The sequence below is a fragment of the Mobula birostris genome, chromosome 5 (genome assembly GCF_030028105.1).
Source record: "Mobula birostris isolate sMobBir1 chromosome 5, sMobBir1.hap1, whole genome shotgun sequence".
In the NCBI taxonomy this organism is placed as follows: Eukaryota; Metazoa; Chordata; class Chondrichthyes; order Myliobatiformes; family Myliobatidae; genus Mobula; species Mobula birostris.
In genome coordinates this window covers 171,656,043-171,671,643 of record NC_092374.1, presented here as the reverse complement: position 1 = coordinate 171,671,643, position 15,601 = coordinate 171,656,043, and the positions used below count along the sequence as shown (strand labels likewise).

The 15,601-nt window shown below is 47.2% G+C and overlaps 1 protein-coding gene across 1 annotated transcript in view; it reads left to right on the top strand.

Annotated features, from left to right (window-relative positions):
• Window positions 1-5,950: 5,950 nt before the first annotated feature.
• Window positions 5,951-15,601, top strand: part of fgf14 (fibroblast growth factor 14) — a 492,228-nt gene continuing 482,577 nt past the window's right edge. The window contains exon 1 of the mRNA XM_072257322.1: window positions 5,951-6,152. Coding sequence (XP_072113423.1) covers window positions 5,951-6,152 — 202 coding nt within the window. The remainder of the gene's footprint in view (window positions 6,153-15,601) is intronic.

Below are 15,601 nucleotides of genomic sequence, written 5' to 3'. Positions count from 1 at the left end.
GTCAGATGTGATGATGAAATTACATGCTACAGAAAGTGAAGTCATTTCAGTCAAGTGTCCTTTCATTAGGATGAAGTGCTAAACACCCTCTTACATTGAAAATTAACTGGTAAAATATAAAATATGAAACATTTAGGTGTTAATTGCTTTTGGAGATTTTTAATAACATTGATTTTTGCAATCTCTAAATGTATCGAACCCTCTGTTTTCTTTACTTTTCCTTCAGTAGCTGACTTCACGTTGAACTCCAACCTGCATGGCCTGGTTAGACTCTTTGCTGTGCACTCATTTTAACTTCCTTTTTTACATAGAGGTACAACAAGCTTCACCAGCTAGCAGCAACCTATTTAACCCTAGCCAAATCAAAAGGCAATTTACCTTGACCGATTAACCTACTAACTGGTACATTTTTGTGGGAGGAAACTGGAGCACCCAGAGGAAACTCACATGCTCACGGGGGGAATGGACAAACTCTTTACAGATGGCACCAGAATTGAACTTGAACTCTGGAATGCCTTGAGCTGTAATACTGCTACACTACAGTGCATCCTACCACAGTAAATGAAACTAATAATTCCTTTGGTTGTTTAAGAAGTTATGTAAGTTGATAGCATTAGTAAGGCGTATGGTGTGTTGCCCTTCATTAGTCAGGGGATTGAGATCAGGAGCTGCAAGGTAATATTACAGCTCTATAAAACCCTGGTTAGACCGCACTTGGAATACTGTGTTCAGTTCTGGTTGCCTCATTTTAGGAAAGATGTGGAAGCTTTAAAGAGGATGCAAAGGAAACTTACCAGGATGATGCCTGAACAAGAGAGCATGTCTTAATAAGGTGTTGAGCAAGCCAGGGATTTTCTCTTCGAAGTGAAGGAGGATGAGAGGTGTACAAGATGAGAAGAGGCATAGATTGAGTGGATGGCTAGAGAATTTTTTTCCCTAGGGCAGAAATGGCTAATACAAGGGGGCATAATTTTAAGATGATCGGAGGAAAGTATGGGGGGGGGGATGTCAGAGATAAGTTTTTTTACATAGAGAATTACAGGTGTATGGAATGCCTGTCAGGATGGCTGTAGAGGTAGATATATTTGGGGCAATTAGGAAACTCTTAGATAGGCACATGGATGATAGAAAAATAGAGGGCTACGTTGGAGGGAAGGGTAAGATTTGCAGAAGGGCCTATACAGTGCTATAATGTTTTTTGTTCTAAGTTGCTATGGAATTTGGGTTCTGTGCTCCTTCTATTTCACTTGAAACTATAAACTGGGCCAGCGAATGATGCATCATGTTCATTTATATTCCTGGACCTTTAGCTTAAAACCTACACATTTAGTTGCAAGTGCCAAGAAGCATTTCACAGGAGATGCTTGAATGAACCTTGTGTTCAAATGTGGGCATTGTGTTTTAAGCCAATGACTCTGAAAGTCCAGGAAATTTTCCAGGGATCTGGGCTTCACTTAAGCAGAGAGAGTGAAGGCGCCTTTTTCTTCTGTTCCCTCTTTGAGAGGTACAACTTCCCCATCAAGCCAAGTGACCAATCCAAATGCGTAGTCAGGGTGGCAGAGATGAGAGACCCTTCCTTGTGGCAAACTGCCTTCAGTAACCACACAATTCATTGTTTTCTGTAACTGTCTAAAATAGCTTTGCTTGTTCTAGTTTTGTCATCCCATGACTGGGGCCATCCAAGGGGGAACTTGGAATGGATCTTATTGCTGGGTCTGGAGTTAGAGGACAGAGCTGGGCATAGAGGGGAGGGGAGATTTCATGGAGATGTTCAAGGTGACGTAGATAGAGGGTACACTGGTTTATTGTGGCAGAAGGGTCAAAGAACAGGGCATACAGCTTTAATGTGAGTGGCAGCAGAACCCAAGAGGGCAAGGATGTTTTGTGCAGTGAGCTCTTGAGATCTTAAATGTTCCTCCTGATTAGCACATTCAAAGAGAAATGGAGGAAGACTGGGTATATTTGTGGGGAGGATGAACTGGCTGGCTACTCTCAGCATTGGCTGAGCATTTTCGAGCAATGCTGTGAGATTGTGTTTCCACAGCTCCCAGGTGTAGGTCAGAAGAAATGGTGACATATGGTGGAGAAGCATTTCTCCCGAAGCTGCTGGGAGAACTTGCCTCTGCCTTACCAAAGATCTTCAGCCTTTGCTTACCATCAGAACAGTGCAAAGCAGGAAAAGGCACTTTGGACCATTATGTTTGTGCCAAACACAATGCCAAGTTAAATTAACTCTTCTGCCTGCACATAATCCATATCCCTCCATTCATGTGCCTCTTGATTGTATTGCCTCCTGGCAGCTCATTCCAGGCACCCACAACTTTATAAAAACACCTGCTATTCACACCTCCATTAAACTTTCTTCCTCTCTCCTCAAAAACACACATTCTCTAATGTTTGACAGTCCTACCTGGGAAAAAGAGTCTGTCCACCTTATCTATGCACCTTAAAATTCCTTTTTAAAATATAAATGTCCATCGGTAGTAAAAAATGAACGAATGCCAACACTCCTCACCTGCCTGGCCTGCTGCGTTCACCAGCGACTTTTATGTGTGTTACTCCTCACCTGTCCCTAGTTTCAAGAGATGCTGATGAGGAGCCAACTTCCTAAAGCAAAACATTTCCTTGGATCATTTTTGGTAGAGGGATGAGTTCACGGGACCAGCCCAGGGGAGAGGTTGCATGGGTGGGCTGGAGTTACACACAGACCGGAGTGGGTCAAGTTCCTCTCAGAGGGGCACTGGTGAACCGGACTTCCACATTTCTACAGATGCATAGTGGAGAGAGCGGTTACATTGCAGCCCGGTGTGGAGTTTCTAGCGCATATGATCGCAAAAGGCTGCAGGAGGTTGTAGACTCAAGCCAGCTCCATCATGGGCACAACCCTCCCCACCATCTAGGACACCTTTGAGATGCAGTGCCTCAAGGAGGCGGCATCAATCACTACTGACCTCCCCCTCCAGGTCAAGCCCTCTTCTTGTTATTACCATCGGGGAGGAGGTGGTTCAGGAGTCTGTAGACCCACACGCAATGATTTAAGGACAGCTTCTCCTTCTCTGCCATTGGATTTTGGAACTACCTCATTATTCCTGTTTATTTTGCACTATTTATTTCGCAATTTATAGTAAGTTTATGTCTTTGAACTTCACTGCTGCTGCAGAACAACAGATTTCATGTGACATAAGGCAATGATAATAAGTCTGATTCTGATTCAATAACCTGATAGTTTAATACTCAGTTTACCCCGCTACCACAGCACGATTGGAGCTGTCAACTGTGTGGTGTTTGTTGATTGATTGATAGCAGAGTGGGTGCCAGATCCCAGCCAACTGCACTGTTCCGGCCTGGTCAATGTACCATTAATGTGCATCTTCCGCAAGCTTGGGTGCAGCCCCATGCCCCTGGAGCTTGTGTGCCCCAGGTTCACAGAAACTCCCATAAAGCAGAGTGAGGGGATGGAGTTGGGTCTCTGTGGATCACACAGTGGGCCACCATAGCTGGGGCAAGGTTCCAGGTGAGGGAAAAGGCCACCTGAGTCGTAACTTCTATCCCCAGTGTTCCATTCCCTTCTCTCCTTCTACAGCTTTGGGCCTACAGTCTGTCACCCCAGCCCCACGCACCCTCACTCTGGGCATCCCCTTGGAGGGGTGAGAGGACAGGTATACCTGCTGAGGGCATATGGAGGCTTTTTGGTCTCTCCCTACAGGTTCCCACACCATTGCATGAAGGCAGAGCTTGTAGTGGGCTCACTCTCCCTCTGTCCTTCCCTCCTTACCCTCTCCATCCCTTCCTCCCATGCACTGCCCTTCCCCTTTTCTTCTCTCCCTCTCTCCTTTCTTTCATTCCTCACCCCACCCTGCCTCATTCTGTTTCCATCCATCTTTCTCTCTCTCTCCACTTCCTCCTTCTCCTTCGCTACCTCCATTACCACCCTCCCTCTAACCTCTGCAGTATCACCAGTAAAACTTGCTTCTCTCTTTCACCATGCTCCCTCATTCCTTCCCTCCCTTCTTCCCTGCTTTACCTATCCTACTACTCCCCCTCTCCTTTTCTACCTCTTTCTGTCTCCCTCTCTCCTGGTCCGTCACACAGCTTCCCCTCTTTCCCCAACATCCTCCCACCCCATCTCTAACTTATTTTCACCTTCTTTCCCTCCCTCCCACCACAGTCTCTCACTCCTTTCTTCTCCCTTCCTACTACCTTCTTCTCACCTTCCCCTCACTCTCCCCATCATTCCTCCTTCCCTCTGCCACTCTTCCTTCTTGGCCATTCTCCACTTCCCTTCCTATCCCTCACCGTCTCCCTAACCCTCATCCTCTCCCTACCCTCAGCCTCTCCCCTTTCTCCTTTCCTCTCTGTCTCCCCCTCTCCATCCCTTTTCCCCCTCATTTCAATTTCTCCCTCCCTATCAATGTCTTCCATCTCCCACTTACTTCCCTTTTCCACTCCCCGCCACTTCCTTCCCTTCTTTTCATTTGTTCCTTCCCTCCTTCCTTTTTCTCCCCAACCTTCTTCCCTCATTCCTTCCTCCTCTCCCTCCCACTCCCTTTTCTCCTACATTCCCACTCTTTTTCCTTCCCTCATTCCTTCCTTCTCTCCCTCCTTCCCTCTCCCCTTTCCTGTCTTCGCACCCTCCCTTCCTCCTATTTCCTCCTTTCCCTCCATCCCTATTTCCTTTCTTTCTTCCTTGTTCTTTCCCTCCTTGCCTTCCCATTTCTTTCCTTCCTTTCCTCCCTCTCCCCTTTCCTTCCTTCTCTTCCTCTTTCCTCCCTCCTTCCTTCTCTTCCTCTTTCCTTCCTTCCTTCTTTCCCTCCCTCTCATACTCTTTCCTTCCTTCTCTTCCTCCCTCCCCTTCCTCCTTCTTTCCTCTCTTACACCCCTCTTTCCTTCCTTCTTTCCCTCCCTCTCACCTTCTTTCCTTCATTCTTTCTTTTCCTCCCTTCCCTCCCTCTTTCAATACTTCCGTCCTTTCCTCCCTCACTTTCCTTCCTACCCTTCTTCTTTCCTTCCCTCCTTCTTTCTGTCCTTCCTTCCTTTTCCTCCCTCTCTCCCTTTCCTTCCTTCACACCCTCTCTCCCTCTTTTCTTTCTTCCTTCCCTCCCTCTTTCAATACTTCATTCCTTCTTTTCCTCCCTCTCCCTCTCCCTTTCCTTCCTTCACACCCTCTCTCCCTCTTTCCTTTCTTCCTTCCCACCCTCTTTCAAATCGTCCTTCCTTTTTTCCTTCCTACCCTCTCTCTCTCTTTCAAAACTTCCTTCTTTCCCTCCCTCCCTCGTTCAATACTTCCTTCTTTTCTCTTTCAATACTTTATTCCTTCCCTCCCTCCCTCGTTCCTTCCTTCCTTCTCTCCCTCACTTCCTCTTTCAATACTTCCATCTTTCCCTCCCTCCCTCCTCTTCGGCGTCCGGCCAGCGTCCGGACCAGTGCAGACACACATATACACACGGGCGGGCTCCAGTTCCTCTCCGCATTCCCGTTAAGTCACCGTAGCGGCTTGGCCCGGGCGGGGTCCCGGTTACCACCGGCATGTTAGTACCCCACAATCCCGGGCTCCCGCCCCCCTCCCGGCGGAAGAAGCCTATTTAATCCCCAACCCCTCCCACCCTGCTTCCACAGCCCGGGACGGCTGGGTGCACATCTGGACGGATGGAATCTGCCCACCTCTAGCTCCAACAGATGTTCTGACATTGCGCCCATCCTCTCCGACCGCCACTGCTTGGCCCCTCGGGGGGCGAGCTCGCTGCTGATCCCCCCGTTAATTGTGTGTTGGAGGGGGGGCGGGTGTCCTTTCTAACACACCGTCCCCCTGCCTCCCAGGACACCTTGCGTTGGAGCAGGGAGCCGGGCGGACGCTGGCATCCCCAGCGCTTCTCCATCATCCATCGTCTGTATCCAGAACTCAGGCAAACAATCACGTGAGGGAGAGTGGGAGACCGGAATATAATTTTCTATGCGAAATTTCGTGTGGCTGGCCAGACACCCGGCTCCGGCTACATTATGTAACCGGCAGGATCTGCTTTTCACGGTGTCTCAGCTGTTGGATTGTCCGCCACCCAAATCAATGTGGTTTCTTTGGAATATTTTTAGCAAAGGAACGCATATGCTGCAGTGTCTTTGTGGGAAGAGTTTCAAGAGAAGCAAGACTCCGGTTGGTGAGCATCTGCCCGTTTTCCGGGGCTGAATCCGAGCCCCTCGCTTCTGCCCCCGGCCACACGCTCGGTTCTCTGCTGGCTACCGTTTTGCTGTGAATTGTGTGTGTGTGTGTTTGAGGGGATACATTTTGGGGATGTGTTGGTTCCGGCTGCTGGAGCTACAGCTGTGTCTGACGTTAGCACTGCGGTGTAGTCGATCACTGGCGTTTCCCTTGGCGTCCTGACACCGGAGCGGCGTCGGAGGAGCCGCCGCCGCCGCCGCCACTCCGGCGCACGGAGTTGGAGAGGGGGCCGGGCCGCCGGCGTGCGCAGTATGGTGCAGGAGTCTCTCGCCTTGCCCACCGTGTCCCCTCTCCCCCTCAACCCCAGAGCGAACAGCCCTGACAATGGACACCTTCCCACCGTCAGCCCGGTCGGGGCAGGTCCAGAGTCCAGCGGCCGCCGGCATTGGGGCCGAATCCCACCCCGGGCCCCCCTTTACTGAGACGGCGTTCAGTAGTGGTAGGGACCGGGGGTCTTAGGGAGGGACTCTGCCTCTCCGATTTCCCGTAAAGTTTTGAAACTCTTGGAAAGGTCGGGTCAGATTGTCGTGCCTGTGTTTGCGTGTGTGTCGGTACGGGGGGAGCTCCCTGCTAAGTGCTGTGATCAATACTAATAATTGGCTGTTGTTTGCCTTACACTCGAACATATCAAGCTGCACTTTATTAGTGGGTACTTATGGCTGTCATTACGTTAAACGCACCGATACAATCGAAGCCGATCTGAAGTCTCTTTATTTTCCCGTTAACTATGTCGGGGAGTTAGGACGGGATGATCCCGGGTGATGTTCCTTCTCGTATTCTGGTACTCCTTGGTCAAGTCTAAGGGGTCACGAATTTATCACTTGAAAGAACAGTTTAGGATCGAGTACAAAGGACAAACCGTTGCGGATATCTGTGACTTTTTTTAAAAATATCAGATTCTTGTTCAATTACATAAACTTTACAAGCACCCCAGAGGAAGAGAGTCACCGGGATTGCGTGCAGGTGTAGTTCGTAGTTCATCGCAGGCACTCTCTCCATGTTAAAGCTTGTAGGGGCTGCAGTTAGGAGTATTTAGCGAATCTCCTGTTAAACGCAGTGTCTTGCTGAAACTCCCCGCCGATGAGGTGACAGCTCCTGAATTCTTTTGTATATCAAAGCTTAGTATTGCGCGGGACCTCTGAATGTGCATGTGTTTCCTCTCTAGTTACACTTCCTTGCATCTTTGTATAGTCCTCAACACACACCGTTATGTTGCAAAACTTTATCAACGAGGTTGAATTTGGGGAGGGGGAGGTTTGACGGAAGGTCCCGGGGCGCCGCCGTTCTTCCCTCATCGAGCACCAGTGACGAGGGCGGGAGGGAGGAGGGGGTGGCAGTGGTTACAAACATCAGTTTTCCCCGACTAAAGACTTCCGTCAGCCGTGTCCAAGACACGCAGATATGATATGCCCGCCCCACTTCGGGCTCGGTTTGTGTTACGTGTCTGATTAATCACTTGTACACGTCCACCGAATGCTTATAATTTCTAACCCCCCCCCCACCATCCAACGATTCGTGCATTGGTTGAATTGCAAATACCAAAAGCTATTGTGAAGCCCCCTCCCGCTGCGCCCCGATCACGGTGCATCGAAATAAACATTTTTGGAAGTTTACCCGGCGATGTTTCACGCCACCTGGCCGCTCGTCCCTCTAACGCGTTCCCAACAAAGGGGAAGGGAACGAATCTGTAAATCAGCCGAGGCGCCCGCGGCGCAGCAGAGCTGGGGCCCGGGTAACACCGCATTACATTGATTTATTTAGATCTCTGCAAATAAGCTTTCAGTCCATCTAAGATTGCGGCTGTACGTACAGCATACGGCCGATGTACGCAGACTCGGGTTCCAGTTCGTTTCCATGGACGTAATGTTTGGAGTGATGTGTGTATATAAAACTATTCCCATGGTCCATATATGGAGAGCACGTAACGCGTGGTACATGTGTAGAGGTGGTTGTGGGCAGAACATGCGTCTCGCCGCCTCTGCTCGCCAGTAATCAATGGGCTGCGACAATATTACGGCACCGGTATATTTCAGGGGAGCTGTACAGAAGGGAGGGGGGTGGGGGAGATGGAGATGGCGCGGCTCCGAGCGCTAAGGCAGTGTGCACATACCACTGCGTGTGTTTTCACAAGTTGTGCAGTATCGTGTATGTGGGTGCGCGCACACGCGCAAGCACACACACACTGTGTATACACACACACACACACAAAACGATTGCTAATACTGCTTGCTGTGTAGTAGTTACACGCGGTACCGCATGCCGCGTTCCGGGAACCGCTCCTCTCTGCATTCAGCCGCGGCCACCGTTCGCCCCGGAGGGCCTGCCACCCCCACGGGTGGCGTGGGTGGTGCTCCAGGGCAAACCGAAATGTCTAAAGACGCAGTGCACGGTGCAGAGCGTTCGCCGCTCGGTGCCGGCCTTGCCCCGGTCCAGCCTCTGTTCTTCTGCACACTCTCAGGCGTTCGACTCCTGGGGACGGGCAGGAGGGTGGCCCCTATGGAACACTTCTGTTGGCCGGGAAGTCAACCACTGGGGTCTCCGGTGCCGAGTTAGTATGGAACACCTCCCTAGTGTTAATCTTGTCTGAAACTCTCCGAGCCAAGCCCAGACAGTGCCCAAATCGGAGATCTAATCATACGACATATGCCTGGCTGCCGATCGTGTTGACATTACTGCTGTACCTGACCGCCGTTCCCTCCCTTACGCCCGCCTCTCCTTCCCATCAACGCACTGCCATTCCCACGTGGAATACATTCCAGCCCTCCCCTACTTACTTACTGGGTAAAGACAATTCCTCGGAATTCTCCATTTGCTTTGCGTTGTACAGGTTTGCGTGACCTGGCGCTCAAAACATTTATTAAATGCAAAGATTTCAATCGGATCAATCCACAGCCGTCCGTTCCCAAGAGAAATAGGCCAACCTCTTCTCATCTTAGATACGAAAACTGATGTTTTTTTTCTGTTTGCGCTCCCTCCGGAGTCCCATTAATACCTTCATAATTCAACAAGCAGAACCAACCACTCTCCTCCAGATTCAATACAAGTTTCGCACCATTTCCTTACGTCTATATTCTAAGGTGTTAGGAATATAGCTGGTATTTAGTTTGCCTGGTATCCACGTTCTCTGTCGCCTGGTTACCGGGCCGCGCGTGTGTGCGGCTCTTCTCGCCCCTCGTTGCTCCAGCCTGCTTGGATTCACACTGTCCGTGAACTCCTCGTTCTCTTCGTTCCCCGCTACCACTAACTTTTGCAATGTCTTAGCTGTCGTCCGTCTTGCTACTGACCGCCTCCCACTTCCGCACCCCTTGCTAAGTTTAGCTCTATTTACGAATTTTAAAGATGTTTAAAATTAATTCATTAATATGAATTGTGATCGATAGTGAAGCAGACTGAGGTTCTGTGAATCGATACGCAGTCCGAATTGTTACTTCCCTGGCCCCCGCTTTCCCTATTGAAATCAACTACTCGCGTATTCCCCTCGGTGTAAACTGGCTTCATGTTCTGTAATCTCTACATCTATTACACTAACTACACAGCGCATCTCCGGATCTGTTTCTGTTCGGGCGAGATTTTCCCTTTTTGGAACCCATTCTGGCTATCCCTGGTTCTGTTTTTGGCTTCTAGATGGGTTTCTATTTTCTTCTTGAGTGAAAATTGTTTATTTTGTGACTGACCGGATTCTGGACATGTTATTTCTGTCTCCCTAAAAGTGTTCTTCCAACTCTCCATGGGCTGCAGCTTTTCCTAAAGTAGTGTTAACCACGTAAGAGTAGCTCAGCTAGCTCTGTAGAGGTTAGGGTTAACCTTAGACGTTAGATGCTGTCCGACCTGCCTAACTTTAGGGTTAAATCAAGGTTGTCGGGGGTTGCCGATTGGTGCGGCTCGAAGGGACTATTCCACGCTCTAGCTGTAAATAAGTAACTAAATACACGTGGGAACTACAATCAATCGGGACCAGAGGTCTTGACTTTCTCTTGAGTTTGGTCGCAAACAAGAGAAAATCTGCAGATGCTGGAAATCCAGGCACCACACACCAAGTGCTGGAGGATCTCAGCAGGCCAGGCAGAGGCCTTTCATCAGGACCTGAGTTTGGTCGTCCCTTCACCATTCCGAAATTTGCTGCTGGTAACATCCGGTGTTGTGATCACCCACGGTAGCACGGCGGTTAGTGCGACGCCAATACGGCTCGCGGCGGCGGAGTTGGGGGCTCAGTTCCGGCATCCTCTGTAAGGAATTCGTGCGTCCTCCCCGCGGACGTGTGGGTTTCCTCCCACAGTCCAAAGAATTACCAGTTAGTAGGTTAATTGATCATTGTAAATTGGCTTTTGATTAGGCTAGGCTGAAATACAGGGTAGGAGGGTTGCTGGGCGAAGCGCGCTGTATGTTTTAAAAAAAGACGTTGCCACATAGTCAGATTTCTGCCACGCTATTGTTGCCCGTGCATTTATTTTCTTGTTAATGTGGATAATTAACTATTCCCATCTCAATGCTGATCCATGCCTGGCGAGCATTTTTACTTACCTTGACAATTCCACAGTTATCCCTTGGTTGATCCTATCCCATTCTTCCCCCGTACGGATTCTGCGACCCGTTCCATGCTCTATGCTTCGATGAGTTTCCGATTTCTACCTCAGCCACGTTGCTGGAACTCACTCGCGTCCATTCTTTCCAGCACCAACCCTCCCCTGATCAAATCAGCCCTTCCTAACTTGCCCCAGATCTTGCTGTCAAACTTTTCATACTTGTTTAAGATTACTTCATGAACCTACTCCCTTTTCCGTTTTCTCTATATTACTTTCTACAAATTGTGTCTCATGGTCCCGGGTTTCTCATTTAGTCGAGAAAGTAAAGTGCGGGAACAGGCCCTTCGGCCACAAAGATGTGCCGAACCAATTAAATTAGTAATCAAATGGAACTCACTCGCGTTCATTCTATCCAGCACTAATCCCCTCTGCCTCCAGTATCCATTTCCCTCAATCTAAACATCTCTTGAAAGTCCCTAATGTATCCGCCTGCACCACCACTCCCCAGGCAGCACCCACTACTGGATGGGTCTGTTCTTATTTCTCAGTTGATCCACTCTTGGACTCTTTGAGTGCTTCCCTTTGTTCTTGCACATCATCAGTTACCAATATAATTTCTTTTGCTTTTCACACTTCTTTTCTTCTCGGCCGTTCTCCAGTCCATTGCCTCGGTCTTTGTCACATGTTTGCTCGCCCGGAGGATGTAATTCTTGATGAGACGATACTGCTTACCTACAGAGATTTAATTGTCTTTAGTATTGATTTTTCCCTTTCCCGGTAGAGCTTTAATTCTTTGATGAAACAAAAATGCAGAAAATACTCAGTGGTCAGGTAAGATCATGCAAGTGTTTTAGGATGCAGACTTTTCACTGGAACCCAGCGCAGGGTCATAGACCTGAAATGTTCTCTCTTCAGAGATGCTGTCTGACCTGCTGAGAATTTCCTGCATTTTAATTTTTAATTTCAAATCTCCAGCATGTGTTTTATTGTGCTTTTGGACTTCCCTTCTCCACCAACAGTAGGGATCTTGGGCAGCCTACAGCAGCTCTATCATGATGTCATCAGTGGGCTGAGCAGCCAATTAGGGGGAAGAGTTCATATAGGTCACACAGCACAGTTTAAAATTAACTTTTCACTTGCTTTCTGGAAACTAAGATTAATATTTAGACAAATGCATAAAACAGGGAACAATTTTATACTATACCACAAACTAGTAAAGAACCTTTTTTAAAACTCTGGACCTTTGGCATGCAGTTGAAAGAATCTGCAAAAGGTCATAAAGATTGTTTAGGAGTATTCATGATAGCACAGCATTGTTAAAGCTTGGTTATATTTTTTCAGCAAGGTTCAAGGTGTTCAATGGTCCTTGCAACAACAAAAGTGGAGAACACTGCTCACATCAGGTTATTCAACATGTTTTTGTTTCATCCATGTCAGAGACCATTTGCAGGGGTTGGGTCCTTGCAAGTGGCTTCTAGTGAAAGTCCATGTTTGGCACTGCATGCACAGACTCCAAATCATACTGCACACTCCACACAATGAGGACAGCAAGCACTGAGAGTTTTGCTGTGGAAGCAATTGGAGATTCACACCTCTCTTTAATTGTATTATATTAAGATTGCTATAAGCTAGCTGCTCCCCTCATTTGCTGTGCTTAGCTGCTCTGCCTCACTTCTCCAGATCCAAGAATAAGTCTTTTTTAGTGTGTTGTATAGATATGGTGTCATTAAGGAGCCCCTGTGCATACTGCAGATGTCCATTCCCTTATCCCTTCATCTACCTCTTATGGCCACCTAGCTTGGGAATAATCCCACAAAAATCGTCTTTCTGTTGTTGATCATTTCCTAAATTTGTTTATATATTCCTTCCGCCCCTTCTCTTCCACCTGTGTGTGGAGGTTGATCCTTTATTATCCTCCTGCTGTATTTCCATCCATGTGGATTCTGTTTCTGATGTGGCTTTTTATACTGCTATTGCTACCATAAGGCCAAAAGATTATAAGACATTGAAGCAGAGGGAGGCTATTAGGCCCATCGATTCTGCCCCAGCATTCCATTATGGCTGATCTATTGTCCCTCTCAACCCCACTCTCCTGCCTTTTCCCATAACCTTTGAGACCCTTCCTAATCAAGAGCCTACCAAATTCTGCATTAAATATACCCAATGATTTGGCCTCCTCAAATGTCTGTGGCAATGAATTCCACAGATTCACCAGCATCTGGCTAAAGAAATTTCTCCTCATCCCTGTTCTAAAGTGACATCCTTGTACAGTATTCTCAGGCTCTGGCCATTGGTCTTAGACTCCCCACTATAGGGAATGTTCTCTCCACGTCAACTCTCTAAGTGCCTTTCAGTATTCAGGAGGTTCAAATGAGATCCTCCCTCATTCTTCCAAACTCTAGCAAACACAGGGCCAGAGCCATTAAATTTTCCTCATATGGTAACCCTTTCATTCCCAGGATCATTCTCATGAACCTCCTCTGGATCTTCTCTAATGCAGCACATCTGGGCCCAAAGCTGCTTACTATATTCCAAGTGAGATCTGATCAATTGCTTGTAAAGCCTAGAATAATTACCAAGATCAATTCATCTCCTTTCCTGATTCCATATTTTCCAAAAGATTTTCCAATTCCTTGTCTTGATTTTTCCCCCTGGCTCGGCCTCAGTAGTTTCTGCTGTATTTGATTCTAGCAATACATCATTCCTGCAGTACCTCATTTTATTATGGACAGTTTGTACATTGCAGTACAGACAGCTAACTCATTTTATAATGGCAGTATGTTTCCCTTTATATTTAACCATCTTTTTAATAATCTTATAACTCTAACTTCCCAGATGTTTTATGTTCTCCTATAGTTTACACTGTCCATGGCCACCTTTACTAATTAAACTTGTTTAGTTTATTGTAAATACAATAGCAGTGCTCATTATGTGAAATATCATATCCCTAGGTTACCTCACTGCCCAGAAATCCATCAATATCTGTTTTGAATGAACTTGAGGTTGAGATAAGGAGACCAAAACTTTGTAAATCTTCACCAAAGTTCTGATGCAAGATCATGACCCAAAATGTTAACCATCTCTCTGCCTCCAAAGATGCTGTTTGGCCTTCTGTGTCCATCCAGCCTTAGATTCCAGCATCTGCAGTCTCTTGTGATTCTGATGGAGTAAATGTGGAGAGGAAACGGAATCCAAAGGAGGTGGTTGGGGTGACGAGGGGACCTTTAATGCAGTAAAGAGTTAAACTGAACGTAGAGTATATGTCAAACACTCGAGCAGATTCGAAGCAATATTTCAAAAGGGAAATGGGTCATTTGTTAAAAAAAGAAAATTATTGCAGAGCTGTGGGAGAGTAATAGGGGAGTGGCTAGTTCAGAGAGCTAGTAGAGGCATGATGGGTTGAATGGTCTCCCCATTCAGTTCTAAAATTTGTGAATGAATATTTAGGAGTAAAACAATAGCAACAATTTCAACTGGACCACCTGTGTCCCAGTACAAAAATAACTGGGAAGTGTTAAAAGTTGTCTAATGTCTCCTGTTCTTGTATCACAAGCTTTTTGTTTGTTTTGTGCAATGTAATGGTTACATCCATGGCTTTAATGAAAGGATTTGAGTTCTAGATTAAGGAACCATTAATATAATTCTTTGTGAGTCTGCACCTGAAATATTGTATATTTATTTAGAGATACTGCACAGAACAGACCCTTCCAGCTCACCGAGCCGTGATGCCGAGCAACCCACCTATTTAACCCCAGCCTAATCACGGGACAATTTTTAATGATCAATTAACTGATTAACTTGTATGTCTTTGGACTATGGGAGGAAACTAGAGCACCCAGAATAAACCCATCTGGTCACTGGGAGATGGTAGAAACTTCTTAAAGACGGCACCAAAATTGCACTCTGAACTCTGACGCCTTCAGCGGTAACTGCTACGTTACCGTGGCTCTCAGCTGTGTACAGTTTATATAAACCTTGAATTCATGCAGCATTGACTGAGAATGCTGGATTTCTGGAAAGTCCGTTAATCCAGGGGTATGAAGGCATGCCAATCAAGGGTGCCAAAATCAGCCATGATCTTGATGAATGGTAGGACGGGCTTGAAAGGCCAAATAGTCTTTTCCTTCTTCTTTTTCTTGCGTTTATTATATTGTGGACTTCAGGACGAAAGGTCCTGAGTTCGAATCCAGCCGGCTCCCCTGCACGCTTTCCATCCGTGCTGGGTTACGAGCTGGTGATCTCTTTGGAAACTCACCCGGCAGAAGGCAATGGCAAACCACTGCTGTCACTTTCCTCGTACGCGGTTCCCCACTACGTCAGGGAAGCGTGGAGGGAAATCGTCCGCTAACCGGAGAAACTCCGGATGTGACGTGCCTTTCCTTTCCATTATGTTAAATTCTTCGCTGGAATTTAACAGGAGCAAGACCAAATTGGACCTAAAATTCAATCCATTAATGATGATGGAATTAGAAGTTTTCTTCTGTGTCAGAACTTTTGATCTTGGTCCAATAAAGAAATCGGGAATTAATTTAAATTTAAAGGCATCCCACATCAAATCTGGAGAATCCCAGAAGGCAGTTAATCTTCTCAAGCTAATGTGTATGTCCTCACCTTAGTGCACTAGATAGAAAGTATACTTTATGTAGAAGCGGCTTACTTTTACATCATGGAGAATCCCACCCACCCTGCTCATGGACTATTTGTCATGTCATGAGGGATGAGGCTATATAGCATGCACGCTGGGACCATCGGACTCAAAAGCAGTTTCTTTCCCCAAGCAGTAGGCTGATCAACACCTCCAACCCTCCATATCCTCAACCACCACTACTTTATCATTTCCTGTCAGCTACCTTGTGTACAGACA